The sequence below is a fragment of the Pelophylax lessonae genome (genome assembly GCF_965119305.1).
Source record: "Pelophylax lessonae genome assembly, chromosome: 2".
NCBI lineage: Eukaryota > Metazoa > Chordata > Amphibia > Anura > Ranidae > Pelophylax > Pelophylax lessonae.
Genome location: NC_138769.1, coordinates 213,623,047 through 213,648,280, shown reverse-complemented (window position 1 = coordinate 213,648,280; position 25,234 = coordinate 213,623,047). Strand labels below are relative to the sequence as shown.

At 43.1% G+C, this 25,234-nt stretch overlaps 1 protein-coding gene across 6 annotated transcripts in view; it reads right to left on the bottom strand.

Annotated features, from left to right (window-relative positions):
- The window catches only part of KDM6A (lysine demethylase 6A), a 794,872-nt gene that overhangs the window by 182,696 nt on the left and 586,942 nt on the right, over positions 1 to 25,234 (bottom strand). For 5 of the 6 annotated variants that reach the window (XM_082247554.1, XM_082247553.1, XM_082247555.1 and 2 more), the window contains one exon: positions 1,554 to 1,608. In XM_082247554.1, coding sequence (XP_082103680.1) covers positions 1,554 to 1,608 — 55 coding nt within the window. Of the gene's footprint in view, positions 1 to 1,553; positions 1,609 to 2,614; positions 2,743 to 25,234 lie in introns of those variants that run through there. The other variant, XM_082247558.1, reaches the window with a different exon arrangement.

Genomic DNA, 25,234 nt, shown 5'->3' with positions numbered 1-25,234 from the left:
ATATATTTAAGTAGAACTTTAGGCATTTTTTTTTTTCTATTTTGGATAGAGTGAGGGTTAAAACCCCTGTAAGGTTTATTGTTGCCATCTTTGACACACTGGAGAGATTTGCCTTCACTTCCTGTCCCATAGCTTAACAGGAAGAAAATTAAAGGAATCTCTTGGGGACCCCACAGGTCACCAGAACTAGTGTCCCCATTGGAAAAATTTTCCCCTATTGCTTTTCTGGGCACAACCCAAACTTTTGGGATTTTTTTTCCTGTCACTTTCAATGATAATTGTAAACAGGACAAAAAGGAGGGAATCTCCTTTAACCGGGGCACAGAAAGCAACAAAAACAGACAGGGGTTCTAAACCCTCTCAACTATATTCAACACTAAAAACTAGTTATACTTTAAAAGCCAAGTCCACCTCATTAAAAAATAAAATAAAAAAAAAAAAGCACCATTTTTTTGGCCGGTTAAAAAAAAAAAAAAGTGCATTATTTTTTTCTAGAAGGAACCTGCAAAGCATTGTATCTGCAATCAGCAGATTGTGGGTGCAATCTCAGGCTCCTGCAAACTCTCAGGATAGTTGTTTGCCTGTACATTGTACAAGCAGCCAATTACCTGAGAGCAGGAAGAATCAATGAACTACTAGAGTGCTCAACAGCGCCTCCATAGTTCATTGAGAACTACAAGCCGTCAGCCGCAATGGTAGACTGTACTTCTATCCATTTACAGGAAACTGAATGAATTACATATGGCCATGTGGGTGGACGACGGCACAGTCATGCAGTTTTCAAATTGTGACAGTGGGTGCTGGGAGAACCACCTCTGTCCATTAGAGCAGCTGGTCTCAGTTTGCAGCGCTAGTGCCATTTTTCCACCTATTTGTCCCATTCCCTAGCCATTCACATAACATTGCGTGTTTTTATGAAGGTTGGTGCCTGCTGTACCATCCAGCAGAATGAAAAACATTGATTTTAGAGCACAGTAAAGCAATCTGGACATTGTTTATAACTTAGCAGAGGAAACAAGACCCATCCTAATTAACTAAAGTATCTGTTCCAGAATTACGCTTTAATATAGAGATTCTCAAACCACTGAAGTGTAAGCATTCTTAGTCTCACCTCTCTATATGTAACAGATTTGCAAAAGTAGCAAGGGTGAAAAAAAAAAAAGAATAAAAAAAAAAAAAAAAACACAATTTAAACATCTTTTTGGAAACATCAGAAACATCGGAAAGATATAGGAGAGCCTATGATATCCTTAGGTGGTCCTCTGATTAAGGGACCCTTCCTTGTCATCTAAATATATCGGAAGGAAAAACAGTGGAGATAGAAGACAAAACAAAATTTGTTGAACCAATACATTCTAATTGTCTCTTCTGGGTGGTACCTTCCCAATACTGAAGAAAAAATACAAGTAGTTTGATTTAAGAGGACATGTAAGAAAAGAGATAGAGTTGCAATTCACCATCACTGAACAGATGAATAGAACTGAAAATAGTATATCCTTATCAGAATAGCCTCACAAACACAAAAGGATATAAAAAAAAAAAAAGACACTTACTTTCAGCTTTGGACAAAGTGCAGGGATTACAGTCAATCAAAGCCAACTGAAAATGCTGTGGAAAGAGGTAATAGGAGTCTTTTATTCAGTGTATTTTTTCTCATTTAACAATCAATTTAAGACACACAGCAGTTCTTTATATGTATTGTCAGGTCAGTACCAATAGGAATTGATATGCATAATGATCAGCATACCCCCTCAAAAGAGAGGAAAGAAAAAAAAAAAAAACACACCACACGACATACTGACATTATTAAGGTTGTATAGTACACCAAATCAAAAGACACACAGTTTGAAGACATTTTTCCTATAACACAGAATTGCAACCAAATGTTTTAAATACAAAAGTCATGCTTTTAAATTTAAGGTTGTGAGGGCGCAATGGTACGTTTTATCATGATTTTTTTTTTTTTAAAGGGAAATATTCGATCTTTCTGCATTTATACCTATAAATGCATCCATCCTTTGTGAATTGATGCACATGCCTAGATTGTGCAGCTTTGGGACTGTTCCCATGGCAATGTTACTTAGGGAATTTGAAAAATCACCAAATATGAACTAAATAATAGCACAGAGATAATGACAGAACATTATGCAAATTAACACAACAAGCAGCACATAATCCAGTGGTACAAATACAATGTATGCAATGGTAATTTGAATGTTATGAAAAGGCAAAGTGTGCTCAGAACTAATTATTTTTTTTTAATAAGTGACCTCAAAATACAAGACCCACGAAATAAAAAAAAAATAAAAAAAGACTGAAAAGGTATAACAAGCAAAGGTAGACCTACAAAAAAACAAACAAATTATATATATATTTTGCACATACCATTAATGCTGAATAATTAGAATAATCAATTACATAAAACCCAGACCAATAACTGGATACTGAAAACAATACATACACCTGTCATTAAAACGCAAAGGAAAGAAAATCAGCAAGGTTCAAGCTACGATAACAAGCATATGCTGAATAGCTAGATGGTACAGTAAAAAAAAGAATAGGCAGATGAGAGAATACAACATTTTAACACAATGCTACAGAACAACACACTCACCGATGATGAAAATAAGGAAAACCCTTCTTAATTTCAAAATCCCCTGTCTGCAAAAGCAGCAGCTAGAAAACATCTGCACCTCATACAAATATTGCGGTACTGAAGCTGGCTACTGCTGTGTGAAATGGTTATTATGCAGGAGAGGCCACTGCAGTTCAGAGACGACACACAATACCTCAAGGCAGACAGCAGTCTATAGAAATTCAAATCCACAGTAAGAGGATTTACCTAGAAAGTGCTGCCCTGAATTTTAAAAAGTGATAGTAGTTGAGGATAGAAATCATGCATTGCCAAAATAAAAACAATCAGATCTGGAATGTAACCAGAGTGATATTGTAAGCGTACCTTACTGTACATATTTGTGTTTATCTACAGTATATACATTTTCTCACAAACACATTGCAATCATGGACACAATACATGTATAAACAGTTGCATGCGTTAATTGAGATGTGGTCATTTTTACACACAATACTGTACAAATGTACTTTAGATGGTGAACAGTTTTTGGCTTAAAGCAACCATGTGCTAGACCAAGGAGGCCTAGCAACATAGTCCTCTAGTGACAGGCTGTTGGCTGGAACTACCGCCCCAGTGTGTAGCGGGGACTGGGAGGCCAGAATATCTGAAAGCATTATATATTAGGGGTGGCCATGCCTCTGCAAGAGGATACAAATTGGAGTCACTGCCCACCAATTAGAATTTATCCTTTACAGACTATCTCAATTTAGTGTCATGGTCTCAGTAAATATTTTATTTCTTCTGCATTAGTGTGTCAAAAAAAAAAAAAAAAAAAGGGTACAGTAATAAAGCAACATATTTGAATGTTTATAAGGAGATGTGGTGACTTTGCCCATTCAGGGAAAATGACACACACACACCTCATGTTACACTGTTTAGTCCTGGGGATTGGCCCCTCAGGTCCAAACACTGTCACATGGGGAAGGGCTATATGTTCCATATGCAGAAATCCTGCTCCATGAATAAAGCTGCCCCATAGACAAGAGCGATTTTCCCCTGACCCCACCCACATGGAGAACAGAGCGATTACTACTCGCAGCTATAATAGCAGCTAGTAATAATCGCATGTAGAATCCAACGTGATGGTTGTACCCAAGTTGATTAATCCACTTGGGTACATGTAACCTGCCCATATATGGCTGGTCCCTGCTAAACCAGCCACGATTCGATCTATATATAGCCAGCTTAATGCAGTGGGATAAGAGAGAAGATGCATAAATATACCTTTCCAGCGGAAGGGGAGGGTAATTTCAGGAGATAGTATTATAGCTCTTGCTATAAAATTAAACCAAAAGGTTACAGATACCTAAAATGTCATCATGGCCAATTAAATGGGATACTTATGACATGCATGCTCTTGCTATTCTTTTTAAAATGTTATCCTTTCTCTGCTAACTGTGCCCCAGCTGCGCTGGCCGACTTCAGGTAAGTGGGTGCACCCTGTGCTCACCGGGACCAGTGGAGTCTCGCCAGAGTGCACAATCTCCTGTTTCGCATTTCAACTTCACATGCAGCAGTAGTTCAAGCGAGAGGGGAGCAGAGTTAGAGCCACACCTCTCCTAAATGGGAAAGGATGCATGCAAGGTTGCAGTTTTAAAGGGGAGCAAGCATAAATTGGAGACTCCAACCGGTCCTGACAGGCACAGGGGGCATCACTGTACCTGAAATTGAACAGTAAAGGCTAGGGCACAATTAGCGACGCAAGAAAGGGAGACATGTTTTAAAAGAATAGCAAGAGCAATCTCCCATGGGACAAGACAGGGGGGAGCCAGATGGACTTGTGTCTTTTTTCAACCTATGTAGTGGAAACAGAGACTTAAGCCTCGTAAACACGATCAGATTATTGAACGATCTTGTGTCCGATATTTGTTGCATGCTAATCTCATACCGAAAGTGAAGAGCTTACTTTCATACGAAAATTCCCGTACAACAGAATTCAACTTCAGAAGTGATGTCATGTGTTGAATTGTTTTGTATGTGTTCTTTCGTTTATGAGCATGCCTAGTCTTGCTCTTACGATTTTTTTTTTTCGGAAGAAAACTGTACTAATTAAAACGAAAAATCAGACATTGTGTTGACGTACGATAAAAATTTTATTGCCTGCACATCCAGATTTTGTCGTCCGAAAATTCGTAATCGGCTGTCGAAAGCACCATACTAACAATCCGAAAATCGGCAGGTCGTTCGGATGAAATTTTACTTCCGATTTTCTTATCATGTGTCATATGACGTCCAGGGCTTTAAGTGGGGATATCTGAATGGACATTCTCTACAACCCCGCCCCGCCGATGCTTCTACGTTCGCCCATGCGATTGGCAAGCTGGAGAAGGAATCGGCCGCTGGCGGATGTTCACCATAGAGACTGTCGATAACCAGATGGTCCCCGAAAGTCTCTGACTCTCGGAGGCCTAGGCGCGACGTAATAATGTCACGCCCAGCCTAGCAGTTTAATACTGCCCTGATCTCAGCTGAATAGCCAAGATCGTTTTTTTTTTCCAGGCTTTCCAGCCTGTAAGATCTCAGGTCCTATGGACCCCAGATCTCCCCATAAAGAGGACCTGTCATTCACTATTCCTATTACAAGAGATGTTTACATTCCTTGCAATAGGAATAAAAGTAAATGAAAAGAAAAATAAAGGGAAAGTGTAAAAATAAAATAAAACTTTTTTTAAAGTGCCCCCGTCCCCGCGTGTTCGCACGCAGAAGCAAACATATGCGTACGTCATGGCCACATATGTAAACGGTGTTCAATCCATACGTATACATATGTGTGGTATCTCCGTGAACATTAGAGCGAGAGCAACAATTCTAGCCCAAGACCTCCACTGTAAGTGTCCATTCACACTGGTACGACTTGTCAGGCGACTTGGTCAGCCTGACAAGTCACGCACCGTCGCGTCCCATAGTGTAGTACAGGACCGGTTCTAATAGGAGCGACACAAGTCGCTCCGACTTAGAAAAAGGGTCCTGTACTACTTCGGGGCGACCTGGAGCGACTTGCATACATTCATTTTATGAAGTCCGTGCAAGTCGTGCCGAACTCGCGGTGCACGCGACTTCGCAGGTCGCCCCCTAAGTCGGATCGCCGTAGTGTGAACCGACGCTTAAACAGGTAACCTATAAAAAATTTGAAAGCGTCGCCTATAGAGATTTTTTATGTACCGAAATTTGGCGTCATTCCATGAGTGTGCGCAATTTTAAAGCGTGACATGTTAGGTATCTATTTACTTTGTGTATCATCTTTCACACTATACAAAAAAAATTGGGCTAACTTTAGTGTTTTTCCACTAAAAAACAGACACTGCAGTGTGAGGAAGGAGGGGGAGCCGACAGCCGCCGGGGACACAGCAATGTAATCAGGGCACTGTATTTTTGTTATTTGATTTATTTATCTGAAAAACAACACAAAATAGTAAAAAGCAAATTTTTACCATTTAATTATTGTAATGGTGAAAAAATTGGCAAAATAAATGGAAAAAATGCGAAACACCGCGTTTGGTATTCGGCCTTCAGCCTTCGGCCAAGCATTTCATTATTATTCGGCTTCGGTCAAGAATTTCATTTCGGTGCATCCCTAGTTAAAAGTTAAAAAAATAGCATTTTTGGTGCTCAGATGCTGTGTATTTTAGCTTTAAAGTGCCTTATGTTTGAAGACAAAGATAGCAAAACTTGCAGAATTTTAATAAAATGAAAAGCTAACAAAAAACTATGGCTAATCTGGAATTATCAATTGAAATTAGTTAAAATCGTACACAGCTAATGAATGGAAGTTTGGCAGGAGGCAAGTAGCACCAAAATAAATACAAAAAAATTGATTCAAGGCACCTGCTTTTACCAAATACACACAATAAAAACAAGATAAAGATAAATGTAATATATAATATATAAAAAAAAGTATAGTTATTTAAAGGAAACCTTTGATACTATAAGCAGGATGTCTCTACCATATTTTATCATAGATTTCCTGTAATAAACTATAGTACCCCCAGATTGCCAGGAAGATGCATGAAGAGTTACTGATTTAAAAAAAAAAAAAAAAAAAAAAATTCAGAAATACCAAGTTCTTAACTAGCAATATAAGGACAGCAACAATGGCAACATCCATATTTCTCTGCTGAAGAGTATACTTTTTATGAATAATATGCAAAGGTAGAATATGCATTTCTGCATATTTTGGTAAAACAGCACTACCACAAAGAATTTGGAAGATTGATTATCATAGGAAGATTATATGAAAAATTAACTAGATTAACTGCTTCTATACAGTGCAGTTAGACCCCCTTCCTGCCCAGACCAATTTTCAGCTTTCAGCACTCTCACAATTTGAATGACAATTGCTCGGTCATGCTACACTGTAACCAAACAAAATTTTTATCATTTTTTTCACACAAATAGAGCTTTCTTTTGGTGGTATTTGATCACAACTGGGTTTTTTTTTTTTTTTTTCGTGATATCAGCAAAAAAAGAGCAAACATTTTGAAAAAACACTTTTTTAGTTTCCATTATAAAATTTTGCAAAAAATTAATTTTTCTTCATACATTTGGGCCAAAATTTATACTGCTACATATCTCTGGTAAAATTAACCCAAATTAGTGTATATTATTTAGTCTGTGTGAAAGTTATTGAGTCTAGAAGCTATTGTACCAATTACTGAAAATTTATCACACCAGATGTACTGACGGCCTCTCTTTTCTTGAGGCCCTGAAATGACAGGACAGTACAAATACCCCCCAAATGACCCCTTTTTGTAAAGAAGACAGTCCAAGGTATTTAGTAAGAGGCATGGTGAGTTTTTTGAAGTTATAATTTTTTCTCACAATTCTTGGGAAAATGAAAATGAAGAAAACTTTTTTTTCCCACAAAGTTGTCAATTTATAAGCTATTTCTAACACATAGCATGTACACAGCAAAAATGACACCCCAAAATACATTCTATTACTCCTCCTGAGTATGGTGATACCACATGTGTGAGACTTTTACACAACCTGGCCACAAAAAGAGACTCCACATCCAAGTAGCACCTTCAGACGTTCTAGGAGCATAAATACACATAAAACTTTCTTACTGCCTATCACACTTTTGAAGGCCCTAGAGCACCAATACAATGGAAAAGTCCACAAAATGACCCCATTTTGGAAAGCAAACACTCCAACGTATATTCTATGAGGCATTATGGGTCGTTTGAACATGTCATTTTTTTCCACAAGTTTTTGGAATATATGGGAAAAAAATAAATACTTTTTTTTTTTTTTTTTTTTTTTTTACACAAAGTTGTCAATTTATAGGATATTCCTAACACATAGCAAAAAATGACACCCCAAAATACATTCTGCCACTCCTCCTGAGTATGGCAATACCACATGTGTGAGACTTTTTCACAGTCTAGCCATATAGAGGGGCACAACATCCAAGGAGCACCATCATGCATCCTAGCCACTTGCCTAGGCCTATTTTTGACATTTGGTGTTTACAAGTTAAAATCAGTTGTTTTTGCTAAAAAACTACTTAGAACCCCCAAACATTTTATATATATATATATATATATATATTTTTTTTTTTTTTTTTTAGCAGAGACCCTAGAGAATAAAATGGAGATTATTGCAGTATTTTTTATCACACCATATTTGCGCAGCGATCTTTCAAACGCAATTTTTTTTTAAAAAAAATACACTTTTTTGAATTAAAAAATAAGAAACCAGTAAAGTTAGCCCAATTTTTTTCTATAATGTGAAAGATAATGTTACGCCGAGTAAATAGATACCCAACATGTCATGCTTCAAAATTGCGCACGCTCACGGAATGGCGACAAACTTTGGTACTTAAAAATCCCCATAGGCGACACTTTAAAAAGGTCTACAGATTGCCATCTTAGAGTTACAGAGGAGGTCTAGGAATCAAATTATTGCTCTTGCTCTAACGATCGCTGCGATACCTCACGTGTGGTTTTAACACCATTTACATATGTGGGCGGGGATTCCGAATGCGTTCGCTTCTGCGCGCAAGCTCACGGGGACAGGGCGCTTTATTTTTTTTACTATTTTATTATTTTTTATTTTTACACCGTTTTAAAAAAAAAAAAAATTGATCATTTTTATTTCTATTACAAGGAATGTAAACATTTCTTGTAATAGAAAAAGGCACGACAGGACCTCTTTTTTGTGAGATCTGGGGTCAAAAAGTCCTCAGATCTCACAAGTACACTAAAAGATGGAAAAAAAAAAATAATAATAATAAAATGAGAAAAAAAAAAAAAAAAGGGACCTTTAAACCGGTTGCTAGACAAAGACATTTGCCATAGCTCTGGTCCTCCAAGACCATAGAGTCGAGTGAGGGCAAGCTTGCCCTCACTCGACATCCTGTCTGTGAGGATCCGGGACCGGATCATTTTCCCTGCTGCCGGCGGGTCCGGTAAGCGGGGAGAAGGACCGGAACGGGGGGGGGGGGGCACCTCTTCCGCCATCCCGGAAGGGTGATCCCACGGCGAATGCGCCACTAGGACCACCCTTATCGGAAAGCCAACCGTCCACCGTTTAAAAAAATACCAGGGTTATGGCAGCTATCTGCTGCCATAACACCGGTATTTAGGTTTAAACGGAGGACGTATATAAACCTTTTGGACTTGGACATGGTGGCTGTATGAAGGGTGACAGGTACTCGGGTACTTTGCTGGGCAGGTGACAGGTACTCGAGTACTCCGATAGGCAGGTGACAGGTACTCGAGTACTCCGATAGGCAGGTGATGGGTACTGATGAGTAGTACAGATACTGATGAGTAGTACTGATACTGTACTGATGGGTACGGATGATCAGTACTGATACTGATAGGTACTGATGGGTACTGATGAGTACTGATAGGTACTGATGAGTACTGATGAGCAGGTGGCAAGTACTCAGGTACTTCAGGTGTCAGGTACTCTGATGAGCAGGTGGATTACTCGGGTACTCTGATGGGTAGGTGACAGGTACTCGGGTACTCCGATGACGGGTACTCAAAGTACCCGAGTACCTGTCATCAGAGTACTTTAATGGGCTAGTGACAGGTACTCGGGTACTTTGATGGGCTAGTGACAGGTACTCGGGTATTTTGATGGGCTAGTGACAGGTACTCGGGTACTTTGAAGGGCTAGTGACAGGTACTCGGGTACTTTGATGGGCTAGTGACAGGTACTTTGATGGGCTAGTGACAGGTACTTTGATGGGCTAGTGACAGGTACTTTGATGGGCTAGTGACAGGTACTTTGATGGGCTAGTGACAGGTACTTTGATGGGCTAGTGACAGGTGCTCTTTATTGGGGGGTACAATCAGTGTGTTTGGGGTGCACTGTATTTGGTAACTAGCTGTTACCGCAATCTCCTCCTCACACAGGATCAGTGTGTGAGGAGGAGAACACGGTGACAGCTAGTTACCGTGTTCTGTTGACATTTGTGACCGGCTGTGATTGGACACAGCCGGTCACGTGGTAAAGAGCCAATTTCATTTCTTTACCTAGATCGGGGATGGGCTCTGTCCGAGGGACGAGCCTCGTCCCCGATCTCGCGCTGGAGCCGCTCATGTGATCGGCTGTGATTGACACAGCCGATCACGTGGTAAACAGCCAATTTCATTGGCTGTTTACCGTGATCGGGGTTGGGCTCAGTCCAAGGGACGAGCCTCACCCCCCATCGCCGCGCTTCGTGCCCGCGGGGATCGAGAAAGACTTCCTGCCGCCGTCATTTTATTATGGCGCGGTATGGAAGGGGTTAAACAAATTAAAATGAAGGATTTTTTACTTACTTGTGCAATCTGTTTATTGGCAGTACAGAACACAGGCATATTAAAAACGCAAGGAATATATATTGCCAACTTTAGGTGATTGGAAACTGGCAAACCGAACTGTACAAATTCCCATATAATACATAGCCTACACACCTCCCGTTGACGTTATCCTCAGTTTCCTTAGCAAGCAAAAGGTATTCTGTACCGTACTCCAAGAAACCCATTTTACAGGTTAAGTGAAAAATCCTGTTGATTGTACAAGACACATTTTCAAGTTGTTCCATAAACATTAGCATAACTTCAGAGAACTTTTTCTTCAGAAGAGGGGTCCATACCTCACAAAGATTTGGTGACTCAGAGGACTGAGCAGGCTATCATGTCAGATTCCCTAGGAGGAACATAGACGGCTCTGGAACGGTTAGTGGATTGTGAACTAAAGTGACTGGATGCAGCTGAACTGCATTCCCTGCATTGGGATTCAAAATGCTGTACGGTTAGTGACTAGAAAACCTTGGTGTACTCACAACTGCTTAAGGAGTTGTAAAGGCAGAAGGTTTTTTAATCTTAATGCAGCAGCCTCACCAGCACCCCCTAATACTTACCTGAGCCCCATCACTATCCAGCCATGTCCACGTGTCCCTCAGCCACACGGGACTGTCTCTCCTGATTGGCTGAAACACAACCGCTGCGCCCCTGGCTCCCACGGCCGTCAAAGTCAGTTAGCTAATCAGGAGAGAGAGGGGGCAGGGCCCAACGGCAGCTCCATGTCTGAATGGACACACTGCAGCTCGGCTCGGGTGCCCCCATAGTAAGCTGCTTGCTGTGGGGGCACTCGATAGGAGGGAGGGGCCAGGAGAAGCAACGAGGGACCCGATTAGAGGAGTATCCAGGCCACTCAAGTGCTTACAGGGGTGTGAATGTCTCACAGATAGGAGCAATCACAAAAAGAAGCTACTGTAACCTAACGCTGAAGGAGAAAGGCAGAAGGAGCATAAGAAGGGGGACACTATTAATGCGGCATAAGATACCTCAGCAAGTGGACCCTATCTGTAAGCAACAGAACAGTGGTGCAAAGATGACATTTAGCTTTGCTAACAATGTAGTAGCTACCGCTGCTCAGCCACAATGGCATATTTATTAAGAGTCCTCAGAAACGATCACACCAGAGGCTGTGCCACAGCTCGGATCCTAGAAAGAGCTCTGCAACTTACAGTAGCCGAAGGTATGGAAGCACCACTAGCAGAGCCCAAGGCCCTAAGAATACAGTCAATGCAGGCCTCACAATCTTTGGTGTAGCGGAGTCTGGGTAAGGCTTCCAAGGCAGTACCAAGGATTATCCGATCCGGATTAATACATATAAAGCCCAACTAACAGACCAGGGTTGCAAGATAACTGAAATACATCACAGGTAATATCTTTTGCTGCTCAATGATTGCAGTATTCTAGTCTGCATCTACCCAAAGTAATACATATAATCTGGCCTGTTAGTGGGTCCTGAGGACAGGAGTTGAAAACCTCTGATGTAGAGGATATCTTAACCAAAGAGGAGGAAAAAAAAAAAAAAGGGTAAACTTTTCCCAATACAGAAAATCAATCCGCCTAGTAAAATAACCAAAAAAAAAAAACGGAAGCATGCTGGGAGCGAGAAGGGTTATACCTGGCTAGCAACATTTTTTTGTTTGCTAGTGTCCAAATCCACCTGCAGGCAGCAGTATAACTTGTCTCAAATTTACCAAATACTGCCCCCTTCTAAAGTCTTATGGTGTTTTTTTTTTCTGCATTCTCTGCTAGAAGGTAAAAAAAAAAAACATCTGTCCTGCCCACCCTGATTACTTACCTGACTCCGACATCTTTCTAGCATCACTCTTATCACTTCCTGCTTTCACAACAGGACAGTGAAGGCAGCATGAGTCTAGTCAAATTCCTGTGAGGAGGGAGCACGTTTTGCGCCTTACTGGTACTGGGTGGGTCTATGGAGGAACACAGCCTGGCACAGGAGCACGCACGCATAGGTGTCTCCTTACCTTCTAACTTCCAAAGGAGGTACCTGAAGGGAAGAGGAGACCGCCCCCCCAGTGGGGGAGCTCCAAGAAGAGGAGGTAAGGGACATCCCGGTGCAAAATCACTGCACAAAGGAGGTAAGTACAAGATTATTTCAAACCAAAAAGAAGTTTGAATTTAGTATCACTTTAACCACTTAAGCCCCGGAGGATTTGGCTGCTAAACGGCCAGGTGGTATTTTGCGATTCGGCACTGCGTGACTTTAACGGACAATTGCGCGGTCGTGCGACGCTGTACCTAAACGAATTTGACGTCTTTTTTTTCCCACAAACAGAGCTTTCTTTTGGTGGTATTTGATCACCTGTGCGCTTTTTACTTTTTGCGCTATAAACAAAAAAAGAGCGTAAATTTTGCAAAAATAATATTTTTCACATTTTTTAATATGAAATTCCCCCCAAAAAAAAAAATGTAAAAATCAAAATTTTTTAACATTTTCAGCCAATTTGTTTTATCCTACCTATGTTTGGTAAAAAAAAAAAAATCGCAAAAAGCGTATTTTTATTGGTTTGCGCAAAAGTTATCGAGTTTACTAACAAAGGGAAAGATTGTCATTTTTGTTTTTTTTTACGCGTAATGGCGGCGATCTGCGATTTTTTTTGCGGTACTGCGACATTGTGGCGGACAGATCTGACCCTTGACTGACATTTTTGACACTTTTGGGGTTACCAGTGACATTTCTACAGTAATCAGTGCTATACATATGCACTGATACTGTAAAAATACACTGGTAGTGAAGGGGTTAACTTTATTTGGGAGGGAGCGGCTGTGTGTGTCCCTAGGGGCGTGCTTTCTACTGTGATTGGCTGTGGCTTGAGCTGTAAGGACACTGATCAACGGTTCTACATAGTAGATCCGTCTGATCAGTGTTTTTACACCGAGGAGAATGACAGGTGGCTTGTTTACACAAGCCGCCTGACTTTCTCCCTCTCCCCCGATCGCCGAGTGACCAGCGGACATCGGGTCCGCCAGTCACATGCGCGGGGGGGGGGGGGGGTCCGTGACCCTGCGCGGGCGCTCGCTCCCCAGACCCTCCCAGGCTAGGTGCCTGAAAACTTGTACATGTGAATGTGTGAGAAGCAATGCCTCATGGGACATGTGGTCGTGGGTAGGAAGTGAGTGGTTCTAAAAGGTAGCGGTATTTTTTTCCCTTGCTCTAAGGGCACTCTATACTTTGCAGTTTTCTATTGGGGCACTCTAAAGGCAGGAGGAGCAAGAAGAGTCGGTGGGGGACCCCAAAAGAATCAGGGCTGCTCTGTGAAAAACTATTACACAGAGCAGGTAAGTGGTAAGTATAACATGTTTGTTGTTAAAAAAAAAAAAAAGATTCTGTACAGGAAAGATCAGCATCTGAACCCAGAAAAATAAAAATATAAAAAAGCCTCAGCATTTAGTACTACTTTAATATTAAAGATTTATATCTCCCTTCCACCTTTCATATAGCTTCATGTCTGACTCCTGGTTAAAATGCCTATATATCCTACTTCTGAGTGTATGTATTGTGTGTATATATAATACAAGTAATAGATATCATTACTTTCACTGTTTCACAGTATACATGAACCCCTAATATGGTAGCGATTATCTGCTCTCTTTGTACTGCAAATAGCAAATTTAGGTTTTTTAACCCCATGACAGGTGTTGCAAAAAAAAAAAAAAAAAAAAAAGCATGCTGCTGCTACTAAACATCTTAGGGCCTTGTTCACACATATGCGTTTTTTTATGTTTTTTGCAGAAAGGCACCATAGTTAATTTATGATGGTTCCCAATGGAACATTTTAACACCTATGCTTTTTTCAGAAAGAATTGCAAAATGTTGGGACCGGCGCTACCACTTATAAAACGTGCATGTGCAAAATAGAAAGTGCATATAGTGCTAAAGGTGCACGCAATGAATATAAATATATATATATAAAGTGCTACGTGCTGTTTATGGGCTGTGCCTTGTATACCATACTGTAAACATCATATGTTATGCATATACTTATACAAATAAAGTGCCGAGTGCTGATATTGCCAAAACCCCGTGTAGTGATTAAGAAATCAAACAAAGTATGGTGTCGGTAGGTGATTCACCGAAAACACCGCTGCTTACCACACTCTTTTGGCCGATACCTCGACACTTCTTCGGTCACTAAAATAAAGGATAAGCCTCCATTGCGTAGCATATGTTATGTTCAGACAAACAAACGTAGCATCCACTCACAGTTAGGGAGTTCACTATCAGCTTGGAGAGGTGTTCGCCGGACCGCTTCCGCGTTCCACCGGCTCAAACCACCGTTCCCGGAAGTGACGTATAGACGTACGTGAACCACGCCCTACGCGTTTCGTCATACGACGTCATCTGGAGCGTGCCGTCCATCTCTACTCCCGGTCTTTTTATAGGCTGGGATGGCGCCATCTTGGTGTACCTGCTTTGCGACCGAACGCGGCGGCCATCTTGGTATACCTATCCCGTAGCCTAGATAATATTTACTCATCATGTGAACTCCCTTCATGCTTTTTTCAGCCTTTGCAAATTTGGAAAGGGTCAAGGACTTTTTTTTTTTTTTTAAATGCAAAAGGGTGCTTTTTTGGTTAAATAGACTTCAATGAAACGCTGCAGAAAATCATGTAGTGCGTTTTTTCAGTGATTTGTATTTTTTAATCTGCCCAAAAACATATTGGCCAAAAAAAAAAAAAAGCATAAAAATTGAAAAAAAACGCAAATTGCAGCAAAATCACATGTGTAAAAATGCACAGCAAAAAGCACCAGAACCAGAATAAAAGCAAATTGCCTAGGTGTAAAACAAGCCTTATGCTGGCCATACACGGATTTTTGGACAAAAATATCCATACTAAAAATCTTTGTGCATTCGCTTCTTTGTTTGAAAATTTCACTTGCTTTTAACAATCAGTTTTAAAGTGAAAGTAATTTCTGAACGAAAACCACATACACTGACTGAAAATTCCTTTGACCAAGATGTTTTCTATTCTGTTCCTTCAAATTTTCCCATCACTGTGGTCAAAAACGAACATCGATTTGACCCCACTAATGGTTAGAAAATCGAGCAAACGTTCATAAAATGAAAATTTATAAAAGGAAGACATTGGTTTTGTATGGCCAGCAGGTGCCAGTAGTTTTTATCAAGCCAGCTGCCTATGAGCAGGGAGTCTGCCATACTCAAATTTTACAGTTCTGTCTGAAAAACAAAAGTGTCTATTTTTTTCTGCAAAGAAAAAATGTTCTCAGAGTCTGATGATATTTACCAGATTCAACCTCATACAGTAGATCTCTTCTGTCTGTTATTCTCAGAGTGGATTATAGATTTTGCTCCCTACCCATATAGTTGGTTATTTATATTTACCACTGCATATAAATATTTAGGAATAAATTGCCTTTTTTTCTGAGAGTCCTCTGACAGTCGCAGCCTGTTCGGTATACCTTAACGAGTGGATAATGGCGCTCTCTGCAGGATTAAGCTAGGCAGTGAAAGCTTAATTAAAAAACTTCACACTGAGACACACCTCTAGGGGGCTGTCCCTCAGCCATTATCCTGACACAGTTAGCCCTGTTCTCCAGTTTCGTAGCAAGCAGTACCGGAAGGCATCAACCCAAAGAAAAAAAACAGAGGGGCAGGGGCTGCGCCTATCAAAAGGACCCAGAGAAAAGAGTTTTACTTTAGGTTCTTACAAAAATTCTATTTTCTCTTACGTCCTCCGACAGTCGCAGCCTGTTCGGTATACCTTCACGAGTGGGACGCCCCAAAGCAGTGCAGGTGTGAGGGGTGGGAAGACGCAACCTACAGAAAAAGTAACGCATGATCTCGGCCTTAGTGCAGTTCAAATGTTCCTCACTAGGGACTCAAACATACCGATGGCGCAAATTTCATTTATTATGGAATTATATGCCACACAACACAATTATTTTTGGTTTAATGGAACATTCTTTAGCCAAGACACCGGCATCGCTATGGGCGCTAAGTACGCTCCATCTTTAGCTAATTTGTTCATGGCCCAGTGGGAGGAGGATGTCATCTATGCCCGCAGTAGACCTCAAATCCTGCTGTGGGCGAGGTATATAGATGACATCCTCCTCCTCTGGGACGGAGTGGAAGGTGACTTAATATCCTTTCTGGAGTTTCTTAACTCAAACTCCAGAGGGATTCATTTAAATGACAAGAGCCAAACCGTCAAATTTTTTGGATCTGTCTATGGCTATTAGAGATGGTAAGTTTATCACATCTACTTTAAAGCTACTGACAGGAACGCATATATACCGGTGGACAGTTGCCACCACGACTCTTGGTTACGTGCGGTTCCCAAGGTTCAATATATGCAAATCCGACGTAACTGCACGGACCATTCAGAATTTGTAACCCAAGCCTAGGTTCTCACAGAGAGATTCATTGATAAGGGCTACAATATAGACTTTCTCCTTGAGTCGCTGGAGCAGGTCAGATTGGTAGGACTAAGCTATTACAAGCATGCCCTCAAACTAGACGGAATGATTCTTCCCCAGGTTTACCGTTTATCACCACGTTTTCAAACCAGTATATGGGGATTAAACATCTTATAACACGCCATTGGTATATTTTAAATAATGACCCGGTTCTGAAAAAGGTCTTACCAGAAAGACCACGGGTTATTTTCAGAGGGACCTCCACTTTGCATGATAGTCTGGCCACTAATGTCCTTGAGTCACCTTAGGCCAAACCTAGCTTCTTACAACATCTCACTGGCTACTTTAAATGCAATAGATGTCAAGTATGCTCATTAAATAATATCAAACAAAAAAACACTAAGTTTTGTCGCAACGAGTACGGGTAAACTGTATAGTCGTTTACCTTCTCCAGTGCTCGTGCAGGTTTCAATACATAGCTAGGACTAAACGTCCATTACAGGTGCAACTAAATGAGCACATAGCCAATATACGTAAAGGTTTCAAGAATCATTCAGTGTCCAAACATTTCTTGTTGTTTCATAAGGAACCTAAAAATTTTACCTTTTTGGGCATTGATAAGTTTAGTCCAAAGTCGCGGGGGTCTGTCTAAGCTTGAGATGGCTTGGATATATAGAGCCAGGCATTTACACCTTATGGACTCAATGTTGACGTGGATGTGAACGCGTTTATTGACGATGCTTAAATACTTATTGTATGTATTCACAATCTACATTTTTACCAATTTTCTGTATGGGCATTAATTGTTTAACCCCTTCCATACCGCGCCATAGTAAAATGACGGCGGCAGGAATCCTCTCTCGATCCGGGAGGACGTCATATGACGGCGCCCGGATCTCATCGCTACTGCGCGCACCCGGGGGCGCGCAGCGCGGCGATCGGGGTGAGGCTCGTCCCTTGAACTGAGCCCAACCCCGATCACGGTAAACAGCCAATGAAATTGGCTGTTTACCACGTGATCGGCTGTGTCAATCACAGCCTATCACATGAGCGGCTCCAGCGCAAGCCGCTCGTTCCCTTCTCAATGCACGCCCCCCGGGGGCGCGCAGCGCACCGATCGGGGACGAGGCTCGTCCCTCGGACAGAGCCCATCCCCGATCTAGGTAAAGAGCCAATGAAATTGGCTCTTTACCACGTGACCGGCTGTGTCCAATCACAGCCGGTCACAAATGTCAACAGAACACGGTAACTAGCTGTCACCGTGTTCTCCTCCTCACACACTGATCCTGTGTGAGGAAGAGAGTGTGGTAACAGCTAGTTACCAATTACAGTGCACGCTAAACACACTGATTGCCCCCCAATAAAGAGCACCTGTCACTAGCCCATCAAAGTACCCGAGTACCTGTCACCAGCCCATCAGGTACTCTGATGGGCAGGTGGCGGGTACTCTGGTACTCTGATGGGCGGGTACTCTGGTACTCTGATGGGCGGGTACTCGGGTACTCTGATGGGCGGGTACTCGGGTACTCTGATGGGCGGGTACTCGGGTACTCTGATGGGCGGGTACTCGGGTGACAGGTACTCGGGTACTCTGGTGACAGGTACTCGGGTACTCTGGTGACAGGTACTCGGGTACTCTGGTGACAGGTACTCGGGTACTCCGGTGACAGGTACTCGGGTACTCTGGTGACAGGTACTCGGGTACTCCGGTGACAGGTACTCGGGTACTCCGGTGACAGGTACTCAAAGTACCCGAGTACCCGTCATCAGAGTACCAGGGTACCTGTCATCAGAGTACCAGGGTACCCGTCATCAGAGTACCCGAGTACCCGTCATCAGAGTACCCGAGTACCTGTCACCTGCCCATCAGAGTACCCGAGTACCTGTCACCTGCCCATCAGAGTACCCGAGTACCTGTCACCTACCCATCAGAGTACCCGAGTACCTGTCACCTACCCATCAGAGTACCCGAGTAACTGTCACCTAACCATCAGAGTATTAATAGAAATGCACTTACTCAAACATCATAAACAGAATGCCTTCATGGGGTAAATGCAGCATGGGTTCGGTGTTCAGAAACCGCTGGCCAGCGATTGGATGTTGTCAGTCCGATATTCCTATTTATTGTGAATGGAAACGTACGGTCACATGATCCCCTGATGACGTCAGCGCGTCTGACGAAACGTGCGTCGGGAACGTGAGACCGTGGAGTTCCGGGTTGGTGATACGCAGGAACAGAGGAGCGTCCCGTACACCGAACCCATGCTGCATTTACCCCATGAAGGCATTCTGTTTATGATGTTTGAGTAAGTGCATTTCTATTAATAAACCCCAATATCAGAACATACTACACTATCGGAGTCTCCTTATCTTTTTCCCTATACCACCCTGGAAATACTTGGAGTTCCTTGTGTGAGCTGAGCCATATAAAAGGGACCTGAAGGATAGCTTGGAGGCATTTGTGGACCATATATGCTGTTTTAGACCCCCTGTAATTAAGGGGTCCACCAGCTTCGGTAAGAAGTATTTACCCTGAGCACTGGGTGGAGAAAGTCCCTATGGTGGAGGTCCCTCACTTGAAGCTAGAGTGATATTCAGTCATTGCTGAGAGATCCGTATTGCACTGGGCACTTTAAGGACTGTTGATTTATTTCACTAAGGACTTTTTCACATCATATTTATTTATTTATACATATACATTTACTAGCATTTATATTTATTTATTTATATGTTTATGCACACAAGCACTTTTTTGGTTGTGTTTTAAGTGTTTGAGCGCAATATATTCACTCTTTTTTCAATAAATCAGCCAATACTGGAGCCTGTCCAACGACTGAGGTTTTCTGTCCCACCTGGCAATCTCTGCTTGCAGAGTTCTCATGTGAAACTGAGCAACCGGGATGGCTTTAAAAGTCAAAGCCATCAGACCCAAAGACAGTCAGAGCCGACTTCTAAAAGTTGATGGTCCACCCGAACTCGAGTATCACGAGCTCCCCCTTAACAGGAGGTCGTCCAGATAACCAAGGACTGCAATCCCCTTCATGCACAGCAAAGCCAGCACCGGAGCCAAAACCTTGATGAATACTCTGGTAGTTGAAGCGAGACCTAAGGGTAATGCCACAAACTGAAAATGCTCCTCTGCCACTGCGAAGCGGAGATACCTCTGATGACTCTCGAAGATAGGAATCTGCAGATACGCATTCTTTAATTTGATGGAGGCCAGAAAGTCCCCTGGACTCAATAATGCCACCATCGACCGGATGGATTACATCCGGTACTTCTGTACAAGCGGTTTAGAAACCTTAGGTCCAGAATTGGACGCATCTTGCCCTCCTTCCTGGGCACCGTGAACAGGTTGAAATAGAACCCGCAAAACCTGTCCTGCTGAGGGACTGGTACAATGACTTCTTGGGCGAGAAGATCTTGCACCGCCCCTTTGAGATCCCTTAAACGATTGGGAGCCAGATGGAGATTTGATGGAAAGAACCTGTCTGCGGAGCGAGATCAAAACTCGATCTTGTACCCTGAATGAATCAGTTCATGAACTCACCTGTCCCGAAGATGGGACAACCAGGGTTCCTGAAAGTAGCACAGAGGTCCCCCCACCCCTGAAACGGGTGAGGGCGTCCCTTCAGGTGGAGGAGGGCCGGGCCGCCGAACCGGCCTTGGGTTTCCCAGACCATGGCTTCCTGGGGCCGCCTGAAGTCTTGAAGGATTTACCTTTTTCCTGTGCCCGAGGCACAAAAAGACCCACAATGAGCCTTGAAAGAAGGACCCCGCCTAGCGCCGGGAGATTTTCCCTTAGAGGCTTGGGGCAAAAGGGTACTCTTACCACCCGTAAGACCTTTGATCAACACACCCAAGGTATCCCCAAAAAGGCGATTATCCACATAAGGTACATCAGACACTGTCTTCTTGGAAGCGTGGTCAGCCGACTAACTCTTTAGCCAAATAATGGTGGATTGCGACCCCAACCGCAGACAACCTTGTGCCCAAAGGAGCCTCGTCCAAGGCCGCATCACACAGGTACATCATGGCCTGGGCCATTTGATCCACCAGGTCAAGGGCAGTCGGAGAGACCGACTCCGCCACAAAGGAGCACCTAAGCACTTTGGACCATTCCGTGACAGCTTGAGAAACCATCACCGAAGCGAACATAGGTTTGAGCAGAGAGCCCACCACAAAATATATGTGGCGGGAAAGCGTCTCCACGTGCCTATCCTTGAATACTGGGGAGTCCTCCATGGGCATTAACGTGGGTTTTATTCAACCTAGAAACAGTGTAGTTCACCTTTGGGGACACCGTCCAGCGAAGATGTACAGGACCCGTAAAAGGGGTAACGTTATTTAAACTGCTTAGGCCCCGCCAGCATATGCTTGATGCAACGCCATTGGTCGTTCACGGTTTTGTGAAACTCCTCAGGGCAGGGGAAAACCTGACCTGACTTCTGGGCTTTGCGGGACCAGAAAGAAATGCGCTTACCTAAGAGGGTGGGTTCATCATCAATATTTTAAGTCTCCCTGACAGAGCTAATAAGTACATCCACTATAGCGCGTTCCCGCGCCCCAGTGGACGACGGCGACTCCTCCCCATCCGAATGCGAGAACTTAGACCCCTCAGGGGGGATATTGTCCGTGGCAACCAAATCAGGCTCTGAGTAAGAAGACAGAGGGCATCGGTCGTTTTTGAGTAGTGCGTTCAGACATCAGCAGATCAACCTTGGACGCCAAGGTCGTAAGTGCGGCAGATAACGAGGCCATGGAAGAGGATTAAGGGGTTCCTGAAGCACCAACCAGGTCTGCGGGAAATTTGCTATCCTGGGACTCCATTTTGCAATAAAAACATTTTTGGGGACACTGGCCCTTTAAAATGGGCGGTTCCCGCTGTCCACACCGCAAATCTGCACCGCCGGTGGAGACCCACTTAAAACAGCTATAGCCACAGAGAAAACAGTTTTGCAGGAAAAATAGCCCAAAATTAGCCCCACACTACTTGCCTAGACCTCTCACACGCTGCTGCAGTGAAGGGAGAAAGTGAACAGGAAGTGACCTCATGCAATATAGGCCGATGTATGCCCTGAGCCACAGTATAATGGATGCCTAATAGAAATAAATGGGAGGAAGCACTCGCAAAATGGCCGCCGCCCTTATTAGGCGGCCGCCCATAGTACAGATGGCGCCCGAACCGGCGCCAAAAGGACAGTAAAAAATGGCTGCTGCCCACACAAAGAGGCCAAAATAGCCTGCCCTCACCGAAAATGGCAGCCGAGCGATCGGCGCCAAGTCAGTGCAAACCCAGGCGCTGGCCACCTCGGGGACACCACAGAAAAGCCCCCACACCCCCCATTCAGGCAGTGTACACTGCAGTGCGCCCCCAGCTGGGGCAGAGGCCGCTCGAAACTACCAGGAAGGGGGACACTACAGAGACCACCTTTTTCTGCCATCCCCAAGGAGTGGGCCCACATACCACCCTCACAGACAACTGTCCCAGGGACACAGGGGTAGCATCACTCACCATTCCATGAATCGCGGGCATCGATCCAATACCGAACACCTCCCAACCCTGAGTGAGGGTGCCGTCAGCCAGAAAGGGATGCTAGCAACACACAGGCGTTCCGGAGTTGAGACATCCCGGCGAAGATGGGTTATCCGCATGCTTGTCCCCGTCCTCAGGGGCACTGTCGTGGCAAGGCCTGGGCGAACCAATGACCTGCGACGCTCGTTGGCAGGCTCGGACACCGTAAGGATCTATATTATCCAGTGCGAGGCCCAGCTTTGCTGTCGCTTGTAGTCCTCCAGGGATCCCCCTGACTAACTAGCGATAGTGAGTGAGGAAAGAAAAAGAAAAAAATTTTTTTCAAAGAAAAAGACGAAAAAAAAACAGGTCCCAGCAGTTAAACCTAGGTCCTACTCCTACGCTAGGCAGCATGAAACGGAAGAGCAGCGCCTAGTGGCTGATGGTTAATGGCTGAGGGACAGCCCCCTAGAGGTGTGTTATGTGTAAAAGCTTTTGTTAACCTTTTCACTACTTAGCCTGCTCCTGCAGAGAAGAGCATTACCCACTCGTGTAGGCTAACTAAATGGGCTGCGACTGTCAGAGGACGCAAGAGAAAAATTGTTTTTAAAAGAATAAAACAAAAGAACTGAGACATAGGTCCCAGCTGGGAAGACCTAGACCTACTCCTGACGCTAGGCAGCATGAAACTGGAGAACAGTGCTAACTGTGTCAGGATAATGGCTGAGGGCCGGCCCCCTAGAGGTGTGTCTCAGTGTGAAGTTTAATAAACCTTTCACTGCCTAGCTTACTCCTGCAGAGAGCGCCATTACCCACTCGCGAAGATGATCATCCATTTACATCAGTTTTTCCATAGAGATGCATTGATGTCTGTTTTTCATCCATCAACGGATGGACGAAAAACGGACAGCATGTGTGAAAGGGGCCTTAATGAATAATAAAGAATTGCATTTCTGTGATTATAATTTTTCCTTTTACCCAATCAGTTCAATGCTCTGAAAGCCAGTGTAAAAATAATGCCATTGGGGAGTATCCGAAAGTACTTAATAGAGAAAAGAAAGTGCAAATGAAAAAAACATCATAAAGATGGCATTACAAGAGCCACTTTAACCACTTAAGCCCTGGAGGATTTGGCTGTTTAAAGACCAGGGCCTATTTTGCGATTGGGCACTGTGTGACTTTAACGGACAATTGCGCGGTCGTGCGACGTTGTACCCAAATGAAATTGACGTCCTTTTTTTCCCACAAACCGAGCTTTCTTTTGGTGGTATTTGATCACCTGTGCAATTTTTACTTTTTGCGCTATAAACAAAAAAAGAGCGACAATTTTGAAAAAATTATATTTTTCACATTTTTTTTATATGAAATTGTCCAAAAAAATGTAAAAATCAAAATTTAACATTTTAGGCCAATTTGTTTTCTGCTACATTTTTTTGGTGACAAAAACCGCAATAAGCGTATTTTGATTGGTTTGCGCAAAAGTTATTGCGTTTACTAAGGGAAAGATTTGTGTAATTTTTATTTATTTTTTTAACTAGTAATGGCGGTGATCTGCAATTTTTTTTTGCGGGACTGCGACTTTGCGGCGGACAGATCGGACCCTTGACTGACATTGACACTTTTAGGGGTGCCAGTGACATTACTACAGTAATCAGTGCTATACACATGCACTGTTACTGTAAAAATTACACTGGCAGGGAAGGGATTAACTTTATTAGACATCCAGGGGTTGTGTCCCTAGGGGCATGCTTCTAACTGTAAAGGGGTGTGGCTTTTGATGTAACCACAGATACATATGATCCTACATAGCAGGATCGTATGATCTCTGCAGTTACACCAGGGAGAATGACAGGCGGCTTTGTTTACACTAGCCGTCTGCCTTTCTCCCTCTCCAGCGGGAGATCGCGAGTGACCGGCGGACATCGGAGTCGCCGGTCACTCGCGCTGGGATGGCAGTGAACGAGCGGGAGCGCGCCTCCGGTGGCACGCGCTCGCCCCCCATTGGCTCGCGGGGGAGTGACGTACCTATATGTTACTTTGCCCAGGGGGGGGGTGGGGCTGACCGCCGCAGTATATGTACTTGCAGCGGTCAGCAAGTGGTTAATGACCAGGCCATTTACGTGCGATAAGGCACTGCCTTATTTTAACTGACAAGTACGCAGTTGTACTCAAATAAAATTGATGTCCTTATTTCACACAAAAAGAGCTTTTTGGTGGTATTTGATCACCTGTGCCATTTTTATTTTTTGCGCTATAAACAAAAATAGCGACAATTCTGAAAAAAAAAAAACATTTTCATCATTTTAGGCCAGTTTGTATACTGCTACATAATTTTGGGGAAAAAACCCCAATAAGTGTATATTGATTGGTTTGTGCAAAAGTTATCGCGTCTACAAACTAGTCATTTTTATTTTATTTTTATTTTTTTTACTGCAATCAGCAATTTTTAGCGGAACAGATCACACACTTAACATTGACACTTTTGGAGGGACCGTTGACATCATTACAGTAATCAGTGCTAAAAATATGCACTGTTACTATACTGAAATAGGAGGAACACAGGATCCCTGTGTTAATCACCGACAGAACAGTGGTCTGCCATGTTTACATAAGCAGACCACAGTTCTGTCGCCATGGGGAGCAATTGCTACAATTCCAAAAAGTGACATAAGTTACTGCTGCCACCTTAAAGAAAAAACATAATAGCAAATGTACCCTGTTCAAATATAAACAATCTGATACGGGGGCGCTATAACATTGCTTGCTTTATTAGCTACTGTCCAGACACTTAGCAGCTGTATGTTTGGAGATCTATGTGTATGATAATTAAGGCACAAAAGAGCTTGAACTTGAGATTCGGTTTTTAATGGACATGGAAAATTTTTGAC